At 45.0% G+C, this 20139-nt stretch overlaps 1 protein-coding gene across 1 annotated transcript in view; it reads right to left on the bottom strand.

The window, feature by feature from the left end:
* Positions 1–20139, bottom strand: part of CRCP (CGRP receptor component) — a gene marked incomplete at its 5' end in the record, with an annotated part of 50542 nt that overhangs the window by 16160 nt on the left and 14243 nt on the right. Inside the window, 2 exons of the mRNA XM_018076539.1 lie at positions 10089–10218; positions 18636–18693. Coding sequence (XP_017932028.1) covers positions 10089–10218; positions 18636–18693 — 188 coding nt within the window. The remainder of the gene's footprint in view (positions 1–10088; positions 10219–18635; positions 18694–20139) is intronic.

Raw genomic sequence — 20139 nt, 5'->3', positions numbered from 1 at the left:
AATGGGATTCCACCAACACCAGCCCCTGCCATGGATCCAACCCACCTCAGGAAGAGCATCCCCTCAGCCCCGAGCAGAGCAGTGCAGCCCCCGACTCACGGCACTGCTGCACTTCATCCTTTTAGTCCCAAACAGGCGATCCCGGCCCCACGGGCAGCGCTGAGGGACAGCCAGTGCCTGCTCCAGGCAGATCCTTCCCGCTGCATCCACTGCCAGGGATCACCAGTGCCTGCAGAAGGGCTCAGCCTGGAGCTGGAGCCTGATTTGGGGCGGCCTGGGAGGATCTCGGCACGGCCAGAGGCAGCTCAGGACACGCATCGGGGCTTTGGTGATCTCTTCCCACCAGCTGCTATTTCTTCCCCACCCGCTTTTATAGGAGCCTGATGGCTCCCATTGGCTCGGGACACACTTATTATAGCAACTACTATGACCCATTTAAATTGCATTAAATAATTTCTCAGTTCATTGTCCTGCAGAGATTAGTTACACATAAGCATATTTTAATGATTAACTATTGGGCTTTGCTGAGGCTCCAGCAGGAAAGGTCGAATCCTCAGCCTCACCCCCCTCCTGCCAGCTCCCTGCTTCAGCACTGGTCCCACAATATTTATGGTTTTCCTTGGAGCCTCCGCTCCTGTCCTGATACAACCAGCTCAGTTGGCACTAGAGGGAAGGCTCCAGTGCTGAAGCTGTGGAAAGGCAGGGGAAAAGACTGGGAAAAGCTCAAAATACAGAGTCCAAAGAGGAAGAAACAGCATTTGGAGGCTGAATCATGAAAGAAGCAGCATTTGAAGAGTCACTCACAGGTTCTGGGGTGAACATTCAGATGCTGCACATCCCATCTCATCTCACCAACCTGGTAGTTTCCAAGATGGGGCAGCAATGATCCTGCTGCAGGCACCTGGCATGGATGGGACAACTCCAGCACCAGGCAGGGATGAGTTGCCTGCCCTCCATCAGCTTCTTGGGAGAATGAGGAACATTTTAGGGCCATTTCCAGTGCAACACTCAGTATCTGAGCCACCTTCTTCAGTGGCTTCGACTGCTGGGGTCTCACCTGGGGTGGTGACACACAGGCAGAGGGACCTGTCCTGCTCAGAGCAGCCCCATGGGGCTGGGAAAGAGGCAACTTCCTGCTGATCCCATGCCTGGGGGCAGGATGCTGCACAGGAAAAGGGAAAATGTTTACATTGGCCTGACACAGCCCATTCCATCCCCCAGCCCATTCACGGATGTTGGGTGTGGGCAGGGGGAGCAGCAGCATTTGGGGGGGGTTCTGGGCTTTGCTGGGTGATGAAGGAGCAAACCTGCTGGGAGGAAGCAGTTGGATCCCATCAGGTTCTGTGTGGGCGTTCTTGGAGCATCCTTTTCCCTCCCTCCAGCTGCTGCACCCCAAGGAAGGGCTGCTGTGCCACGACAGCAAGGAAATCCATGGACAACACAAAAGGGGAAAAAAAAAAAAAGACCTTTGCAGATGAACTTGAAGAGTATAAAAAAAAGCAACTGTGTCTTGAAACGATTCAGAGAGGATTGAAATGTAACACTGCAGCTGGTGAGGCTGGGAAGGGGCTGCTCCAGAGTCACCTGGGATGGGGAGCAGGGCCTGGCCGAGCCCCGGGAAGGTGAGTCCCACTGTGGTGGCACCAAACACTTTCCACATGGGATAAGGGACACCAGGTGGCCAATGCATCAGAGAACTGAACTCAATGAATTAACAAAAAACTGCACTTTTTTAGAGCCCTCTCAGCCCAGAACAAGAGCAGACACTTGACCCACAGCTGCCAAAAAAAGCCCCTGGGTTTCTCTCTGCTGATGCCCTCCCTCCTTGACAGGCAGCACAGGGAGGAAAAATCTTGAATATCCTTTTACATCTGGCAAAAATACCTCTGGTCCAACAGAGCACAAGTTTGAAGCCTTTAACACATCTCCAGGGGTTAAATTTCACTACATATAAAAGCATATGCATAAATAAAGTGTGGGAAGAGCTGGGAGAGCCCCTCCACCCACCCCTGCTCACTGCTGAGCTGGATAATTTCAACAACTCAGACTTTCTATTTTGGGATGACTATTTCTTGACAGTGTCTGGTCTGTAATAAAAGGGATTTGCTCCCCATACCTGACATCCCATGACAGGGGAGCCCCAGGGAGCGACGTGGGGTGAGACGTGAGGGCAGGGAAAAGCTGCAAATGCCCTAAAATCCAAGAGCAGCAATTGATGAGTTATTTAAATCTCTGTTTTTTAAGAGGGAAAAAAAGCAGCCAGTGCATAAGGAGCAAACCCAGCCAGAGGAATGGCCCTGTGAAGAGACACAAACATACCAGGTTCTCGTCCTGCTGCAGCATCCCAGTGCTGATGGGATCAGTGGGGAAGGCATCTGGTTACTTGTTTTCAGCTGGGGCTGATGGTTTGAGCTCATCCCCATTCCCCCTGCACTGAGGTGCCAGGTTAAAGCCCTGCTCCATGCCCCAGCTCATGGCAGACTTCACCATCCTGGCTGGGAAGTGGTGGGGCAGCTGTGGGGTTTTGGGATTTTCAGAAAAGAGCTGGGTTCTTGGTTTTTTTGTTTTGTTTTGTTTTGTTTTTGGGTTTTTCCTCTCTTTTTTTAAATGAACAATGAGGCCCCATAAAGCAAAGGCTGGGGGATCCTGCCAGCTCTCCTCTCACAGCTGGAGCAGGAGCTCAGCTGGACCAGGTACCAGTTGCCCACAGAGGGTCAGGCAGTGAAGCTGCTCCTTAGGAGGAGGACTCATCCCCACAAGGGGTGGGATTTACTCACCAAGGCTTCCAAACACAGCACTCAACAGGCCCTTGTGCTCAGTGTTGAAGCTTGTCAAGGTGACCAAAGGCCCCAGTGCCACCACCACCCTCCTGTGCCCAGTGCAGTGTCTCCAGCACTGTCTGGGTGCTCCCAGGAAGCCTCACCCACCTGCCTCCCCAGGCTGGATGTCAGAGGTGCTGGGAGAGCCCTTCAGAGGATGCTCTAATCCCCCAGGTACCAGCAGCACCAGGCACTCAGCCCTGCTGGGAATATTTGCAACGGCCCTGACCCCCCCTGCAGGTCCCTTCCCAGCAGCACTGTTTGCACCAAGCCCTCCCCGATGATTTTTTGGCTTTCCCCTCTCTTTTCAGATGTTCTCTCACCCCATTTGGCTGGTTCCAGGCTGGCTTTATTTTACGTATCTTTAAAGTTTAACAGCATCTCAGATGGTTGTTTTTATAAACATTAAAGTTAATAAAATAAAGCTCCTTAATGCAGAGGTAAATTAATTTAAGCAACATGTGCAGGGAGACTCTGGCTTGTGGCAAGCAAAAGTCCTGGGGCTTAACAAATCTTTCCCAAGTGCTCTCTGCATTTCAGTTGTGCTTTGGCCACAGCTCCCTTTTTTTTTTTTCAGCACAAGCATTTCTTTTTGCTCAGTAAAAACTCTGCAGCAGGATTTCTTTCTGTGGGAACAGAAAATATTTTCTCTGTCAACGTCTCCGGCAGCTCCAACCTAAACAACCCTGCCATCGACTCCCCCCAGGGAAGCTGGCTGGATCCCAATCCATGTCTCCAGAGCAGCCCTTTGGAAAGGGGGCTAACCTGAGCTTCCTCGCTCTGGGATGGTTATAAAATATCACTCGTGGTTTTAAAGGTACTTTGGGCTTCTTTAGAGAAGTCCCTGGGCTCCTCTGGGGGGGGGTGTGGGAGTTGGATGCATCCAAGCTGCTGTTAAAATGTTTTAAAGAGCTTTAACACCCCAAGGACAATCAGTTCTCTGCCTTTCTTGTTCCAAAGCACCTCCCCTTTTACAGGATCTCACCTGGGAACAGGGATCCCATTCCCTGATCTCACAGAGGAGCATCAGGAGTGTTGGGTTATCAAGCTGGTGGTGAAGGACCAGCATCCCCAGGGCAGGTTGCTGCTGCCCAGGTGAAGGTGTTGCTCTCTCAGGCAGTGAAGAGTTTCTTTGCTCATTTTGGTACTCGCCACTCTTTTATCTCCTGGTGGCTTTCCAGCTGCCTGTTCCCTGCCCTGCTCTTCCCATGTCCCTGCCCACATCCCCAACATCAACAGCTTTACTGTGGCATTCTCTTCAGGACACAAATTGGGTCTTCCCTACCAACACCAGCCCCCTGCTGATGCAAAAAGGCCAGTTTTGGTGTTCCCAGCTTGCCCTTTGCAAACTCTCCCTGGGATAACACCGACTGCTGCTTCCTCCCTGTTTTCCTTGAGTTGCTTCCTCCCTGTTTTCCTTGAGTTGCTTCCTCCCTGTTTTCCTTGAGTTATAGAATGCTCTGGCACGTGTGACAGTCATGTCACTGAGGTCCAGAGAGCAACATCCATGCGCCCCAGCTCAGGGTCTGCTCCTACAATTGCAGTTTACACACAAGAGAAACCTGTACAATTTATGTTTCCTGAAGAAACATGACCCTCTGTCCACCATTAAATAAATTACCTGCACTGCTGCTCTGGGGATCGTGGCTGTCCCCTCAAGGGGACATGGCCATCAGCCCTATGATGCCAGTGCTTGGCTGCAAGGGAATGCTTTCCTTTGGCTCAGCCCCACCCTCAGACTTGATCCTGTGCCCAACTCAAGAGCACAGATGTTTTCCTTAGGAAGTCATTCCCCCACACAGGTCAGCTCCCCGTTCCCTCTGCCGCGAGCGATGGGGACGCTGCACAGCACATGCAGGACGTGCCTTCGGGGTGGGGTAATTCCTGGGATGTCTGGCAGCTCCGTGCCCTGTGGAATTCCACACTCTTGTCCCTGTAATGAACAACCTCCAAGCATCCACTGCAGAGATGCAAGGACATGGTCATGTCAGGGCTGCTGTGGAAGGGCCGGCCCAGCTGGGAGCAGAGCCCCGAGCACGACGGACACCCACCCACGTGTCCAGGATGGGATCACGGTCACAGCAGCACGTCATGGACACCCACACACTGCTCCCAAAGCACAGGGAAGCTGAGGGCTGCAGCCTCCTCCTCAGCTCCCAGCTGTCAGCACAAAAGGCTCTTTTATCCGTGGGGATGCACAAAAATGTTAAACAGGCCCTTGGGCAGCACTCCAGGGGTCAGCCTTGCTGGGAATCCACAGCCCTGTCCATGCCCAGCCCACGGATCACCCTGAGGGTTCTGGGGGGCTGTGAACCCCCAGCCCTGCAGTGCCCAGCCCATGGATCACCCCTGTCACCCCCGAGGGCTTTGGCCAAAGAAGAAACCAAGGCAGGGAGAAGAGAAACAACTTCCCTGAGGCCACAGGCTGGTGGCAGAGCTGGCTGATCAAGTCCAGCTCCAAAGGCACTGTGTAACTCTCCTGTTGGACCCCATGGAATGCTCTCAAGGTGGCAAACACCGACCCTGCAATCCAGTCCCCTCTCCACCTGGACCTCATTCCCCAAGTGCTGCTCCATTCAGCCATCCATGGGTATCTCTCATCACCTGTCCTGCCACGCTGGCTCCTCACACACTGCATCCTCCAGCCAGCACTGCTCATCCACAGGAAGGGAATAAATCTCCAAGGGTGAAGAACTGAGCTCTGGGAACAGCAGGAGCCAAGGGTTAATGCCTGTCTGGTCACTGTGTCATCCAGAAAGGACAATAGTTGTCACTCAGATTCAGATGTAAGGCTTTGTTTTATGGGATGAAGAGGCAGCTGCTGTGTGGTGAACGTGTGAGCATTGCCTGCCTGCACTGGAGGAGTCAACTGAGACACTTCTCTGAGTCCCTCTGAATTACCAGGAACATTTCATAACCACAGATGTCCTTATCAGTGAGAGATACTGGGACCAGATGCTGTTATTGAGACCAACTGGTAATATTGAAAAAAAAAAACCACACCAAAAAAAAACCCAAAAAACCTGACAAGTTTTTAGGCATGGAAGATCTTCCTGTTCCTTCTGTTTGGAACAGCCTGGCATCCCCTTTGCTCCGGAAGCTGGGACAAGAACAGGCTGGAAAAGGCTGGTTATGGGTAGAAATGAAAAAGAAAAGAAGGAAAAGCCTGATACTGGCCAGGTTGAGGTGCACACAGGCTCTCCTGACTCCCCTCTGCCAAAGCCTGAAGTGTTTCATAAGTCACTCAAACAACAGTAGCTCCCAGTTGAGACTGATGCTTCCAAAGCCTGTGTCCAAAGGCAAGGGAAGTGGATGTCGTGCCAAAGGAAGCGAGGCAATTTCTGGGATTCCAAACGTGCTGTTTGCACATTGCCAAACGTGGCAGAGCTGCCACCCCAGGGAGGCAGAGGCAATAAAAAGTTTCATCATAGAAAATGCAATACAGAATAAAAATGTGTGTGTTTAAAAACTGGGATCCAGAATGATCCCAGTTTGGGCTGGGATAATTCACCCATGGCTGGATGCAGAGGGGCCCAGCACAGCCAGAGTGCAGGAGTTTTGGGCCAAATTTAAGGCAGGGGAGAGGCACTACTGATTAATTTGGCCCATGGAGCAAATTTCAAGAGAAAATTTTGCTTCAACCAAGCAAAATTCAAGAGAAAACTGCAACACCACCTTATCTCAGCAGCATCCTGGGACACATCCTTTACACCAGAGGAGCCTCTTTTGGAGCAGACTCAGCTGCTCACATGGAGCAACTCCATAAACCCCCATTTCAAGGCCTCAAGCAACTGATAAACCCAGAGCCACGACACGAAATCTCGCTGCAATCCTTCAAGTCTGTCCCGTTCTCTTTGCTGATATCCCAGAAATAAAGTATTTGCATTTTGTCAGAGCCTCAAACTCCCATCTGCAAAGGCATGGATGGGAAGGGGGACAAGGGAGGAACTCCCAGTCTGCTGCAGCCCAGTCCTTAATGAGAGATTGAGTTCACAGTGGGAGGAAGGAAAAACAGACTGACAGGAATGCTGAGGTTGGATGGGAGCTCTGGAGATCACCTAGTCCAACCTCCCACCTCAGACAGGGTCAAGCAAGTCCTCCCCCTTCAACCATCAGTTGGAAAAAACATGTATTTCCAATGGGATGAAGAGCAAAGTATGAATTACACGTGTGGACACCATTTCCATGTACAACTTCAGTGCTCTTTGAAGACCTGCTGCAGGAGAAAACCTGCTTCCAAAGAAAACCAAAACTCCAAATTTTGTGGGTTTGCTTTTTCTAACTAGGACTGCACACCTTGAACATGCCATACAAACACAAACCAAATGCAGTTTGCTCCCTGCTTGTCAAACTCTGCATTTTAGTGGTGGGCACAGCCTCACACACAGCCCTGCCACAGCCTGACCTCCACCCAAGCTGCTCAGCATATCAGGAGGGATTTCCTGTATCTTCCACAAAATTCCCTGTGGACATCTGTCTCCAGTATCTCTATTTCCCTTGCCCAGAAGCAGAGCACAGCCAGGTAGGAGAAGCAGCTCCTCCTCCTCCCATAAAATAAAGCTTCTTCTAATAAAACCTCTCCAGCCAAAGAAATCTGGGCTTCTCAGGCTTGAATTTATGAAAAGAGAAACCCCAGGTGTTTTAAAGCATCTCAACAGCAAAGGAATTCTGGCAGCTCGTTCCCCCTTTCTCCCACTGAGAGCACAACAGCTGCCCTGGGCAAAGCCATTCATCTGCCAAAACCCAAACACACAACAGAGAATAAAAGTGAGGAGAGAAAAAATGAGAAAAGTAAAAATAATATAAATTTCTTAAACATTCAGAAGGTGCTGAGGACTGTGTTTCTTCACAAAAAGCAGGGACTGAGCTTTTCAGTGCCCGACACACACGTTCCTTTCTTGCACCCCCAGAGCATCAGCCACTCTTGGTGCTGCCTCCTCTCCTCCACCAGAACTGTCACAGGGTCCATCTATTGTGGTCTAACTGGTTAGTTAAGGAAACAAAAAGCAGCTTTGGGAGAGGGGCAGGGCTTTTGTGCAATATGCAAGACACTGGAAAAATGGTGTCACAGCAGCAAAGTGACATTTGCTTTCCATAAACCATTTCTGACCTTGGGTTTCCAACATGGATCAGAGTGAAAAACACAACACAAACCCGCCCTCAGAGACTGAGTAACTCCCCCCTGGACTTACAGTGACAGAGAGCATGGACTGGAGATCTAAAAATCATTTCTTGATGTAATGCAGATGCCAAAATCCCAGATCCTTTCAAATGTCATTTAGTATTGCATTTTTTAGGGAAATTTATGCATCGTTTATGCATCTTTGAGTCTCAACAAATGATCCATGAATTCAACAGATGTATCCATCTGGAACTGATCCTGATGAAAAGGTTAAATACAACAGCAAATGAATGAGTTCCTGCACCTTGTACAATACCCACACATCAAGAGAACAGGGATGCTGGCAAACACCCCTGATGATAACCAACCACCAATTCCCAGGATGGAGTATCCAGCTTCGGGGATCTGTTAAAACATTCCTGCTGGCTAAGGGTACTTGTGATCTGGTTCCATCTGCTTTTTATAAGTTTAGAACACACTTCAATAACCTAATTTTAGAAAAGGACAGATAAAAATGTAAACACTGGCAGCCCAAGGCCGCAGCATGTCAAACAACATCAGTGACTGCTGTGAATAAAAATGCTAATTTTAAAATTAATTGCATGTCATTCTGTGATACAATCCACTTATCTTTCTTGTTTTCTTGCACATTTAGAGAGAAAAATACATATTGATGTATTCACAAAACCACTGAGGACTTTCCCCCTCTTGTACTACACTTACCCAGTCAAAATGTACCTTTAGTCTCCAGCCTTGGAAAGCATTTAATATAAGATAAATTATCTTTAAGAGGCAACAAATACATTTTCCAATAATTTTCTTTCCTCTCCAAACATCAAAGAAGCTTAAATACCATGGAAACACATATCACAAATCCCCCAGACACGGGTCTTTATCAGTCCCTTTCATATACAGCACAACTAAAGCTCAGAAAGCGTAAATTCTTTGCATAAAAACACAAAATAAAGCCATGACAGACCTGAGGAGGGAAAAAAGTCAGATATCTGATTTGAGGTCTTAATATCTCGTCTGCAATTCACAAAATTCCCAGGATGTACTTAAAATTTTACTTCTATTTCCAGTACCTTATAATAATTACAAAAGAATGGTCTGCAGCCATAACATAAAGCAGTGCCATGGTAGCTCCTGACTTTATGTGTCTATATATACACACACACACAAATGATTTACTATAATCATCAAGGCTTTCAACATTAAACACTTGATCCTGAAATCCTCAACCAGACAAAAGCTCAGCACACAGAAAATTCTGCCTCATCCAGGACAGACTCTCATTCTCCTAAACCAGATTAGGACCTCGGTGTTGACTCATTTATTCCACCACCAACAGCACGTCCACAGGACTGACTGGTCTGTGTATAAATATTGGAATTAATGTTCAAAGGGCAAATACACACCTCACCCCTCAATATTCTGCTGTTTGTTAGTCAGAGCTTTAAGATTTGAGTCCAGAGCCTCTCTGCTGTAAACTGGCCCAACTCCCTGGCTTCAGAGGCAATTTGCTGAGTTAGCTGGTGATCTGGATCTCTCTGTTATTGAGGAGGGACTGCCAGACACCCTTGAGAACAGATCCTTTCACTTCTGTGATGCCAAAAGCCTCCTTGGAAGTGCCTGGCCAGACCCCAGGCAGCTCTTGTACCTCTCTCTGTTTTGCTCACCAAACAGCCCCAGAAGTTGGCTTTGCATTGCAGCCCCTATTCTGAAAGGCAGTTGGGCAATTCCAAAGCTTATGAAAGCAATTATCATTATAGCACTGCTGTGATAATTCAAACACTGCCAGCTGTACATGGGCCTATTCAAATGTACAGCTGTTACATGGGTAATGAAAAATTACAAAAGCTTCAGATCCTGTGCCCCATGCCTTCTCAGGCTGCTCCATTACAGGCTCAGTTACTGCCATCCCTGTTGATGACAAAACACCAAAACAATAGTGTCCTTTTCTGTGCTTTCTTGTAAACAATTGGTTCCCTCACCACCTCCTCCAAGTAATAAAAGTGGTAATATATTTTACAACTATGTCCAGTACAGGATTAAACCGGTATCAAGTTAAAAACAGAAAAGTATTAGCTGATTCTCTTCTGAAACTGCTGCCAGCTTTGGTCTAGAAGCCTCCTATGCTTGGTCACCTTTGTCTTCCACTGCCATTGCCGAGTCTCTCTGTTGTTCTTCTGGATCCCCTGGAAGAATACTCGTGACTGTCTGGAGAAGTGACTCGATCTGCTCCTCTGTGAGCCTTTCCTCACTTTCTTCTACCATCTGCAGGTCAAAAAACAATCCATTGTCATCATTAAATCCACACTTCCTTCCTCAGCTCCAAAGAGTAGAGCTCAACTCATCGGGAAATACTTTGTCAATGGAGGCAAGATACAGTCTGAGCTCATTACAAAAGCATTTTACAAAGCAGAACTCTTGCAATATTTAAAAAAAAAAAAAAAAGAAAGGAGAGCTCCATTGTTAACCACTACAATTGGCACTCTGGAATGAGACCCTGCTTCCCTTCCAACAAGGAACACACCATGCTCAGAACAGCCTTTCCTCCCTGGTTTCTCCTCAAGTCTCTCTCAACCTACACATCCATGTCTTGAGCCAGGCTTTTCATTTAGGTCTCCTTCAGACCTACCTTCCAGACCTGTTTTCCCAAGTTCCTGTGCTTTCATGTGAGCACTGAAATGAGATATCCTGAGAGTGGTTCCCTGAACCTTGGCACCTGGACTGTAAGTAACCAGGCCATAAAAGAAACCACCTAATCCTCCAGCAGCTACACTTTACTGGAATTTGCTTAGACTGGAGATTCCTGGGTATAAAGGCATTTAAAAAGCTCTGAGCAACACAAAATTTGCTGTCACAAAATCAACTATATGATTCCATGAGATTAATTGGGGACCTACTCCCACTGTGGAGCTGTGGGAACTCTTATATCACTGCCACCAGTAAAACAACTGCCCTAATTTATAGGCAGCTGTTAAAAGGGAAAAAAGCTTGTCAGAGGACTGGAAAAGCAAGTCAGAAGAACTCTTCAAACGCAAATGAAACCAATTAGGATTGTGGGGTTTGAGTTTTCTTTTTTTTACAAAGTCCTTTAAAATGTCCTTTGAAGAGCAGTGATTTATATTAATTATGGTTCCAAGTCAATGCAGGTTTAATCAGCTCCAGCTATAAAGTGTCAGCTACTCAGATGCATCGTGCCTTCTGAAAAGCTGAGTGGTATATTCAATTAACTTGTTTTTTTTCTTCAGAGTCCTACGAGCCCTCTTTGCACAGTCTGATCATTGTTCATCAGCATTATCCACAGATCCTGGCTGAGTGGAAGTGCACTCAGCTCAAATCCACTCATGTAGCAAAAGGCAGACAGTGAATATCCATCTGCAAATGACTGTTTCTGGGGACCATCCCCGACCAAAGGATGAAATTCCCTGTGGAGTGGCTTTCCAAGTACTGTTAGCTCAAGAACTACTGTAGGACACTGGCTTGAACAACACTCCTGGCTCTTGTTCCAGCCACCTGCTACACTGTACTCCATGTGCTAAAACACACTAAAATACACTAAAAACACACTAAAAATCCTCCTTCTCTGTGAGAACTGCTGCAGTGGGGTCAGGTGATTGCTGCCGGGCTGCATCCAGAGGGGATCATTCCAGCAGCCTGACCAGCACACCTTGGAGCATCAACACCATACCATGAAATGTTGAAGTGGAAGGTGTCCTTCTCCACAGCAGGGAGGGTGGAACTGCACGTTCCTTCAGGTTATTCCCAACCCAAACCACTCTGGGGTTCTGTGATTCCATGATAAAGTAAAGTATGTTACACCCACTCCTAGGTACCAATCCTGCTGACTCTGCATTACTCTACAGATGCCCTATGCTATTAAATTTCTTAAGAGGATTATCAGCCTGGTTTTCAGACTGGATTATAGTGTTATTAATTACTGTTACATTGAATTTTAAAGGTGACAGCCCCACAGCAGCAGGAAAATACAAAGAACCAGCCCACATGCTTTGGACAGGCAATATCATTCCAGGCAGGATGACTGAGCTCTTAGTGGCCAGTGTCCCCCTTTGCTTCCTGATCTTCAGAAAAATGGCACTTTGACTAGTTTAGATTTGATTTATTGGATGGCATGAAGTCCACCCATTTTAATTTTATCCTTCCCTATTTATATCTCCCCTCTCCCTTCTTTTTCGCTGAACACTTTCTCCTTCAGGTGCTTGCTTCAGGGAGACAGAGTTAAACACAAGGACAGAATCGAAACTCAAACAGAAAACTGAGTTCTAGATCAGCACCAACTCTTATTTAAGACAGAATATACTTATGTGAGAATCTAATCACTGTTTTCCTGCATGTTCCTCAGTGAGCACATCACTCCAAATGAGTAATGCCCCAACTCCCAGGACGAACAACCCCGTTGATGTCATTTGTACTGGCTGAGCACGAGCCCTGCCCGGCTGACAAACTGCAGACACGACTTGGACAGTGACAGATGAGCTCTGGTGACTGCCCTGGCAGCTCAAGGAATCACACTTTAGCACAGAGTTGATGAGGGAAAATAGGCTCTCGTGTTTCAGACGCTCCGGTGCCGTAACTGAGAAAAGCATCTTTAAAGCAAGATGCCAGACACTGCTCTGAGAAGGGGGGGTGTAGCTCCAGATTCCCTTCTGCTGACAGATCCCTAACCTCTGCCAGAGGGAAGTGGTAATTCCTTAAACTACTGCATCAGCCTCACCAAGTGCTCATCCCTCTTGGTGCCTCTCCACCAGCTCTCACATCAGGAACCACCAAAAGATACAAATTTGGCAGGAGGGACAGACAGCTGACTATTCAGGTTGATGTTCCAGTGCTATTTTGCTGTGATACCATTCAAGAGTTCAAAGGATCAAAAGCATAAACTATAAAAATCATTTTTTTTCAGTCTTTAGGGAAGTGAAAAAAACCAGCCTGAGCCTGACTTTTGAAAACATAAGCAGTGAGGAAGCAGCAAAGCAGAAGGTCAAAAGGCAGAATTCAAAAATTAAGCACAGACAGCATGCAGATAAAGAGACAAATGAAACTGTCCTAAAGGAAAACAGATCTCAAGGGGAACAGAAGGTCACCCAGAGGCTTTTCCTGCGTTCAACAGATGTTCTCACAGCCTTCTGATTTACAACTATAAGACAAAATGCTACCCATAGTACTAGAAAAGATGGTGCTGAGAAATTATGTGTAAGAAAAAGCCTAACAGGCAAAATGAAACGACTGTATCCAAGTACCTACTTTTCTAGCAAGCATTCTACCAACCTACAAAAAAATATCTAACAAAAAGCCTTGCTAACCTCTAACTTGCACTTGGCTGAAACTGCTCAAGCAACAGACTCAAACCATAAGCAGTCAGGAATGCAGAGTTTATACTAAGGAAAACAAAAATGCAAATGTTTGAAGTAAGTGTATGACCTAAGATGTTGATGTTGGCAGTGCCACACACCCCAAATGGAAACAGCTCACCCTCACACACTGTGCCATGTGCAAAGTTTAGGGTCTCGTCAACCCAAGTGCTGCTGACCCACCTATTTTCAATATTCAGGGATTTGGGCAAGTAACAGAACTGGGCAGTGTTACAGAAACACAATTTATAGAGAAAAAGCACCCTGATGTGCAGCAAGACAAGCATGTCCCTTTCCCAGGGCTGAGCGAGGGGTTTTGGAAGTAAACACAGGGAAGGGCAGTGAGCTGTGGCAGCTCTGTGGCTTCCGTAATAAATAATTCCCAAGTCACTACATTCAAGTCTAAACTATCCCAAAATAACTCCAGGGTTTTAGTAGCAAATGCTACAGCACATCAGTGTCATTCATACATACACACAGGATGAATTATCTGTGAAATGCAACTATGTGGTCGAGATAATTCAGTCAAGTCAGGCCTCACTAATAACTTCTATTTCACCCAAACTCATAACAGTTAGTTATTAAATTCCCATTGCAATATACTCATACAGGAAGCAATTTTCACATTTCAGTTCCCCAATCCTCTGAACAATATAGAGCTAATGCTCTACACAATACAATCTACAAGACAACCAAAGAAGGAATCAAGAAAACCTTATTTGGGAACTTAATTGGCATAAAATTCCTACAGCTAAAAATAAAAGGGGTATGTTCCCTCTGCAGCTCATATTTGCTTTTCAAGCCTGGGTACCCTGAGTTGCTTCTTACTTTATTGATAATGTATTGATAAAAACAGCCAGGTTTTCAGAACTGTGCAATATATACAAGTATTCAGAGGGCAGCTGAAGCCACAGTTCTACTCATGTTTGAGAGCAATAGTACTTTTATTTAGAAATCTAATAACCAATTTTTCACTTGCTTAAGCACCTTGTGCATACAACTGTTAAGCCAGAGCTTATGTTTGGACTTAATTTCAAGTATCTAAGAGCTCCAACTAACTTAACTGGACTTGAAGCTTAAAATGAGGCAAATGTTTACTAAATGGAGAATAGCTCAAGAAAATGATGCCAGTTTTCCTTTTCCTCTCTAGATACATCTGTGCATGGGCTTTCTAACCCTGGAAAATGAAACAGGCATCTGATCTCCATCCCTGAATCTTGCTGTAAGAGAATGCAAAGACAAATCCCTCTCCAAGTGCAGCACGAAGCCCTGGCAGATGCCTCGTTCCATAACGGAACCACTACTGGGAACCAGAGCTGTGCTCATTAAACAGATGTGGATGTGGGATATTTTACTGCCTCCACGCAGCCCTTCCCAGCTGCACATTTTAACAGGAGCTTTTTTAAATGGAGCACTATGCCTGAACTTCTCAGAGGAACAAAACAACCATAATTACCAAATCAGGACGTAATCAGCAGAATGACATTAAGCGCTGAGTCACGTCGAGACCTGCTGGTGAATTCTCAGGGCAGAAAGTCATTTTTCAGAAGCTTTTAAAGATTTGGTTTGTGGAGGAGGTAAATCAGAAAGTAACAGCTAGTCTATTAAGATAATTTCAAAGATTAAAGCGTTTGCTCATAAATGAAATGTGCAAATCTGTACCTTCACAGTGCCACGTACGAATGTAAGCACAAAATATGAACACAGACATACACACACATAATTGTGTAGGGTTGTTTTTTTTTAGTTGGTGAAACAAGGACAAACACTTTGGAACACGTTTTTCCTAATTAAAACCATACCTTTTCTGCTTGCCCAAATAAAAGCCAAGTATAAGAAACTTCATCGTCCTTGCTGTGCTTCTTTCAAGCTTTCAATGCTGATGTTTATTTTGTTTAGTCTCCTGAGACAGGAGGACACAGTGCAGATGTTGAAGAATAAATAAAGCCACACTGAAGAACCCCAAAAAGTAATGAAAGAAGTCAGGAACTGTCTGAAGGACAAGTAATATTTTTGGGGAACAAACCTCAGCATCGCAGAGCAGAACAACCTGTGGGCCAAAAGCTACTGTTTATTTGAATAATAAGCCAAGAGTTCTATTTAAAAAATAAACAGTAAATACAGCAATAAAGGAAATACGGGTTCTGATCACTTCCAAAGCAATCAAGCACATAATTTAACTCCAGTGTAGGAGGTAGATGTTTGATGAGAAAATGACTGTTATTTCCTCCTTTGAGCAGTAATTTGAAATTGTTCAGCATTAACACACTAATAGGAAAAAAACACATAAAAAAAGAAATAAAGTGAAAGACTGAATGATTGGATTAATGTCCCTCAGAGCTAATTAACCAAGTGGGAAGCAGAATATATTGTTGAGAAAATAAAATGTTTAAATCCTCTAAGGTCTTCCATTTTCCAGAAGAATACTTTACATTTTTACTTTCTAGCCAAGAATAAAAGAGAATCTGCCAGCCTGGTTATGCAGAGCACACAGGTACAAGGTTGTTTGGTCTGACAGATGGAAATCCAGTTTTAAAAAGCACAGAATTAAAATCTACTTTTCCACTCTGAGAGAAGTAATTTGTTCATTAGAAAAGATGATGCTTAATCTTCAACCCCACCACAGTTCAGCACCAAGCAAAGCTGAACCACTGTCATGGTTAGATGAACATCAGTGTCTTTTTTCTTCCTCCTTTGTGAATTACTGAGCCAGGAACAACATATGTTAAAGATTAAAACAGGAGGTCAAGATAGCTGCAGTGTGTACAGTGTTTTACCCTGTGGGGTATGAATTAGAATTTCATGCTCCTTTTGTTGCTATTGTTGTTTGAAAATAAACCCTGGCACACGGTCTGGAAAAGACAAATACGGACAATGGCACCAATTTATGCATAAAAGACTTACAGAAGACCCTGGGATCAAAAGATCACAACATAAATTTTGGGTTTTTAGCTTAAATACATTTTTATCAAAACTGATTTATTATTTGCATACAACTAAAACCAGGGAATTTCGTAGAGGGAGAGTAAAAAACTAAAAAACTGGAAAGGCAAAAAAAGCAACAATAAATATACCTATCCTGTCACATGAGCAATTAAAAGCCTGTCAGGTAAATTTGTCTTCATTCCATGGACAGGCAACACTGAATAGGAGTTTGAGACATCAAAACTCTTTGAGGAAGTGAGAGATAGATATGGCTTGTTTAGCATTTTGTTTAAAGCTTTTTTAAAAAGAAGACTGATGTGCCTGCATTAAATGAACCGGTCAGAAGCTTTCATCATCATTTATTTCTGATTCAACTCCAGGAGCAGCTCACAGCTTTTAAGAGGCAGGGGGAAGTTCAGTGGAAAGAGAATCAAGGCAATTTTAGACCCTAATATTCACTTCTCAGTAGGTTGTCTCCCATCCATCAGCTGCAGTGAATTGACTTGCCTGCATGAAATCTGTGTGTGGATAATCTTCTCCCCACGGACATCAAAGGCAAACAGAGCAGCCTCCCCTGCTCTGAGTTATTTCACACTCACAGAAGACAGAGGGTTGGTGTGTTCAGTGATTGCTACAATCTCCTTCCCCTGTCCTCACCAAAACCCCAAATGGTTCAAGACAGCAACTGAACAGCAAAATCATTTCCTTGCTGAGGCTCCCAGGCTCTGGATTTCACTTAAATGAACCACTCTGCAGTTTCCCAGCAGTTATTGAGCTCAGAAGACTTTGATGCACTTTGATGAGGGAGTAAATGTACTGCAATTTCGGGGAGGCTTCATCTAACGCAGCATTAACAACTCAGCCAACTCAGATCCCTGTAATGCTAGTTTTGGAGAAACCAGCCCTGGGAATTACAGGGGAATTGCAATGGAACAGGAGTAAGTACATCCCCAACACCTCCATGACAACAGAAATTCAGGCTAATCCCCAAATGTACGAATATCACATTTTTCACAACTGACCATTAGGGACAGGTTCTGGATAAATAATGAACTGCCACTGAACTCAAATCTCGTGTCTGTGTTTCTGCAAGTTTTAGCAATGAGTTTTATCTAACTCTGACACTACAAACCTTGGAATATCCAAAGTACGACACTCTACAGAAACCTGACTTCTAATATAAAGGCCCAAATTTCTTATATTTACCTCCTGGACTTCAAACATGACACAGAAGCAAACTATTTTCAATATTTTATGGGGAGGTAAGATAATAAGGAACTAAGGAGGATTAACAAGGAGAGGAGGGAAGACACAAACAAAACCATACAGTCACCTGAAAGCAGCAGAAGATTATTGCATTTAAAGAAGGGAAAAAGAAACTGTCTATGGTAATAAAATAAATCTGTGTCTAAGCACATGAGGCTAACAAAGGCACGAGACAGGCTCCACATCATGGCTTATGACTAAGTGCCTAAGCAGAGCTCATGAAGCCTTAATGTTCTTTGTTGGGTTGATGATTGACACTGATCTCCTCAGTCACAAAACACAGCATTAATTCCTCAGCTAGAAACATTCTTCCAAGAGACGCCTTCAGCGTTATAATCCCTATTCTGTGGCTACAGAAGAAAAATAGTCCTACTGGTGCCTCTTTAATCCTTCCCCTTTTTGCAGCAAAATACAATCCTGTTACTCCTCGCTTTGGTTTCAGGTTAAGATGGCAAACAGATGTTCTTAATGCAAGAGATCTTCAATGAAATAATATCCTGATTATAACAAGCTCTTTATTACCACGGGGGTTTGGATTCCTAAGGAGATCCTTCCTGGAATATAATCATCTCTTTCTATTTAGTGACAATCCCTCTTTACACCAGAATTATGCTTAACAGGTTGGCAATGGCTACTTTCCATGAGGAAGTCTGTTTATATCCATATCTCATTCTGCATCACTCCTCACAATTTGCTATCAGTCATTAATTTCTTTTTAGCACGTTTGGTTTTAGTGCAACACAGAACTCTGCCACCAGAACAACCATGTCATGGCAGCTGTCAAAAAGTGAAGTACATGATTGCAGAGCTGCAGCAGCAAAAAGACCCAGGTTAAATATAATCTTAGTTGCAATACTCTAGTTATTAACCTTTAATGACTGCATTAAGCATTTTAAACATGTGACACTGAAGCAAAAAAGAGGTGGAGAATCTGTCTGAGAGAAAGATGGGCAAGTCTCTAAGGAGGTCTCAGACAGGAAGCTGAGTGGATTTGAAACAGTGGATGTAAAGATGTGCATAAAGGGATATATTCAATCACTGGCCATGAGAAAGTAATTATTCAATTGATCTTCAAGGTTAAAGCTGCTTCCATTTAAGCTTTGAACAGTCAGAGCCATTGTTACTCACCAGCTGGATTTCAACTGCCGTCACAGGCCTGTGGTTCAGCAGCTGGAGCTTTTCTGCCCTGGTTAAAAGCAAAGTGTAAGACAATCCACATTACTATGTAATTTGAGGATCCCCTCAACTGACTGGTGTGATGCAAATACATTCCTGATAACTTAGGCATGAAATGCCACTGCCAGGAATAATTCTGACTGGGTTTGCAGTGTGGTTTAATCGACATAATTTGGGTGTTTTGAACACAGTATTTTCTTGTGTGTTCAGACAGGCTGCTGTTGCCACCTCTAGTCCAAGGTGGCAAGCAGAGACATTTAGACCATTACTGTACAAGCATTAATTAACATGCACTGTTACTTTGTTAAGGCTGTGCAGAAATGCTAAACAACTCATCAGGAATCAGAGACTCTTCTGTTATGAACACACAACCACAAGAACAATTATCATACCTAAGAAGTTACAATCCATCAGCCAAATGGCAATAACTTGCTTATTCTTTTAGCCTGTCACAAACACAAAGTAAATACAAACAGACCACTATTAGTAAACTACAATTGTGAAGAACTAAATCTTGGAATTTATTACTATTTAAAGGGCATCTTTGATGCATGTTGAAACCAATTCTGAAGGGTTTTCCCTCAGTTTACTGCACCTGTGGGTTGCTTAGAAAGGAAACCTTCTGGCTTTCAAGAGAGTGCACAGATCACTCCTCGCAGGCGTTTACAACCAACGGGGCGATGTCTGTGTGTCTGGAGACACCTCAGAGACACCATCTCAGCTCAAATGGCCTCTGACAGCGTCTGCCCCTGAAATCCAACCCCCTCACCAGGCACTCCAGCCCTCCATCAGTCAGGGACAGGCACAACCAAAGCCCGAGGGGCTCAGGAGGAGCCTGTGAGGAGCAATGCCTTGCTCTGGTCGTACATTCACACACGTGGACGTGTCCAGAGACTGAATTCAGCCCTTCAGCAGCACACAGCTGACCCCCAGAGAATAAGGCCCTGCATTTACCCACTGAACACACAGAATGAGCAGCACTGGCATCACATTTTCCTGGCTGATGTGTCCTGAAGGAAAAATCCTGTATTGCCACAGACTGGATGATCCAACAGACCCTCTTCAGCTAAAATGCCCATAACTCCAAGTGACTCAGTGATGGGAACACTTGGAGAAGAGAGAAGAGAGGGGACTGTGGCTCAGCAAAGACAACTGCTCTGCTGATACCAAACTTTGTTACACCAGAGGGTTTTGTGATGTGTAATCACAGCCCTTAAGAACAGAAAACAGCTCCAAAGAGATGACATGCTGACTGTCAGTTTTAGATCCAACCTGCTGGCAATAAAACCAAAACCCTAAAAAAAAAAAAAAGGCAGTTTTTAATTGACCCACCTAGTCCCTGAGTTATTCTGCCATCCTTTTTATAAATGCTGGAAAATCATTTTAATAGTTTTAATTACGACTTTCAGCTTCAGAAGAAAAGCTCGCGATTTTTAAATGAACAATTCACAACAGA

Source organism: Manacus vitellinus, unplaced genomic scaffold (assembly GCF_001715985.3).
Source record: "Manacus vitellinus isolate BGI_N305 unplaced genomic scaffold, ASM171598v3 scaffold_32_pilon, whole genome shotgun sequence".
Classification (NCBI taxonomy): domain Eukaryota; kingdom Metazoa; phylum Chordata; class Aves; order Passeriformes; family Pipridae; genus Manacus; species Manacus vitellinus.
The sequence above is the reverse complement of the archived record's forward strand: the minus strand, read 5'-3'. Positions and strand labels throughout refer to the sequence as shown.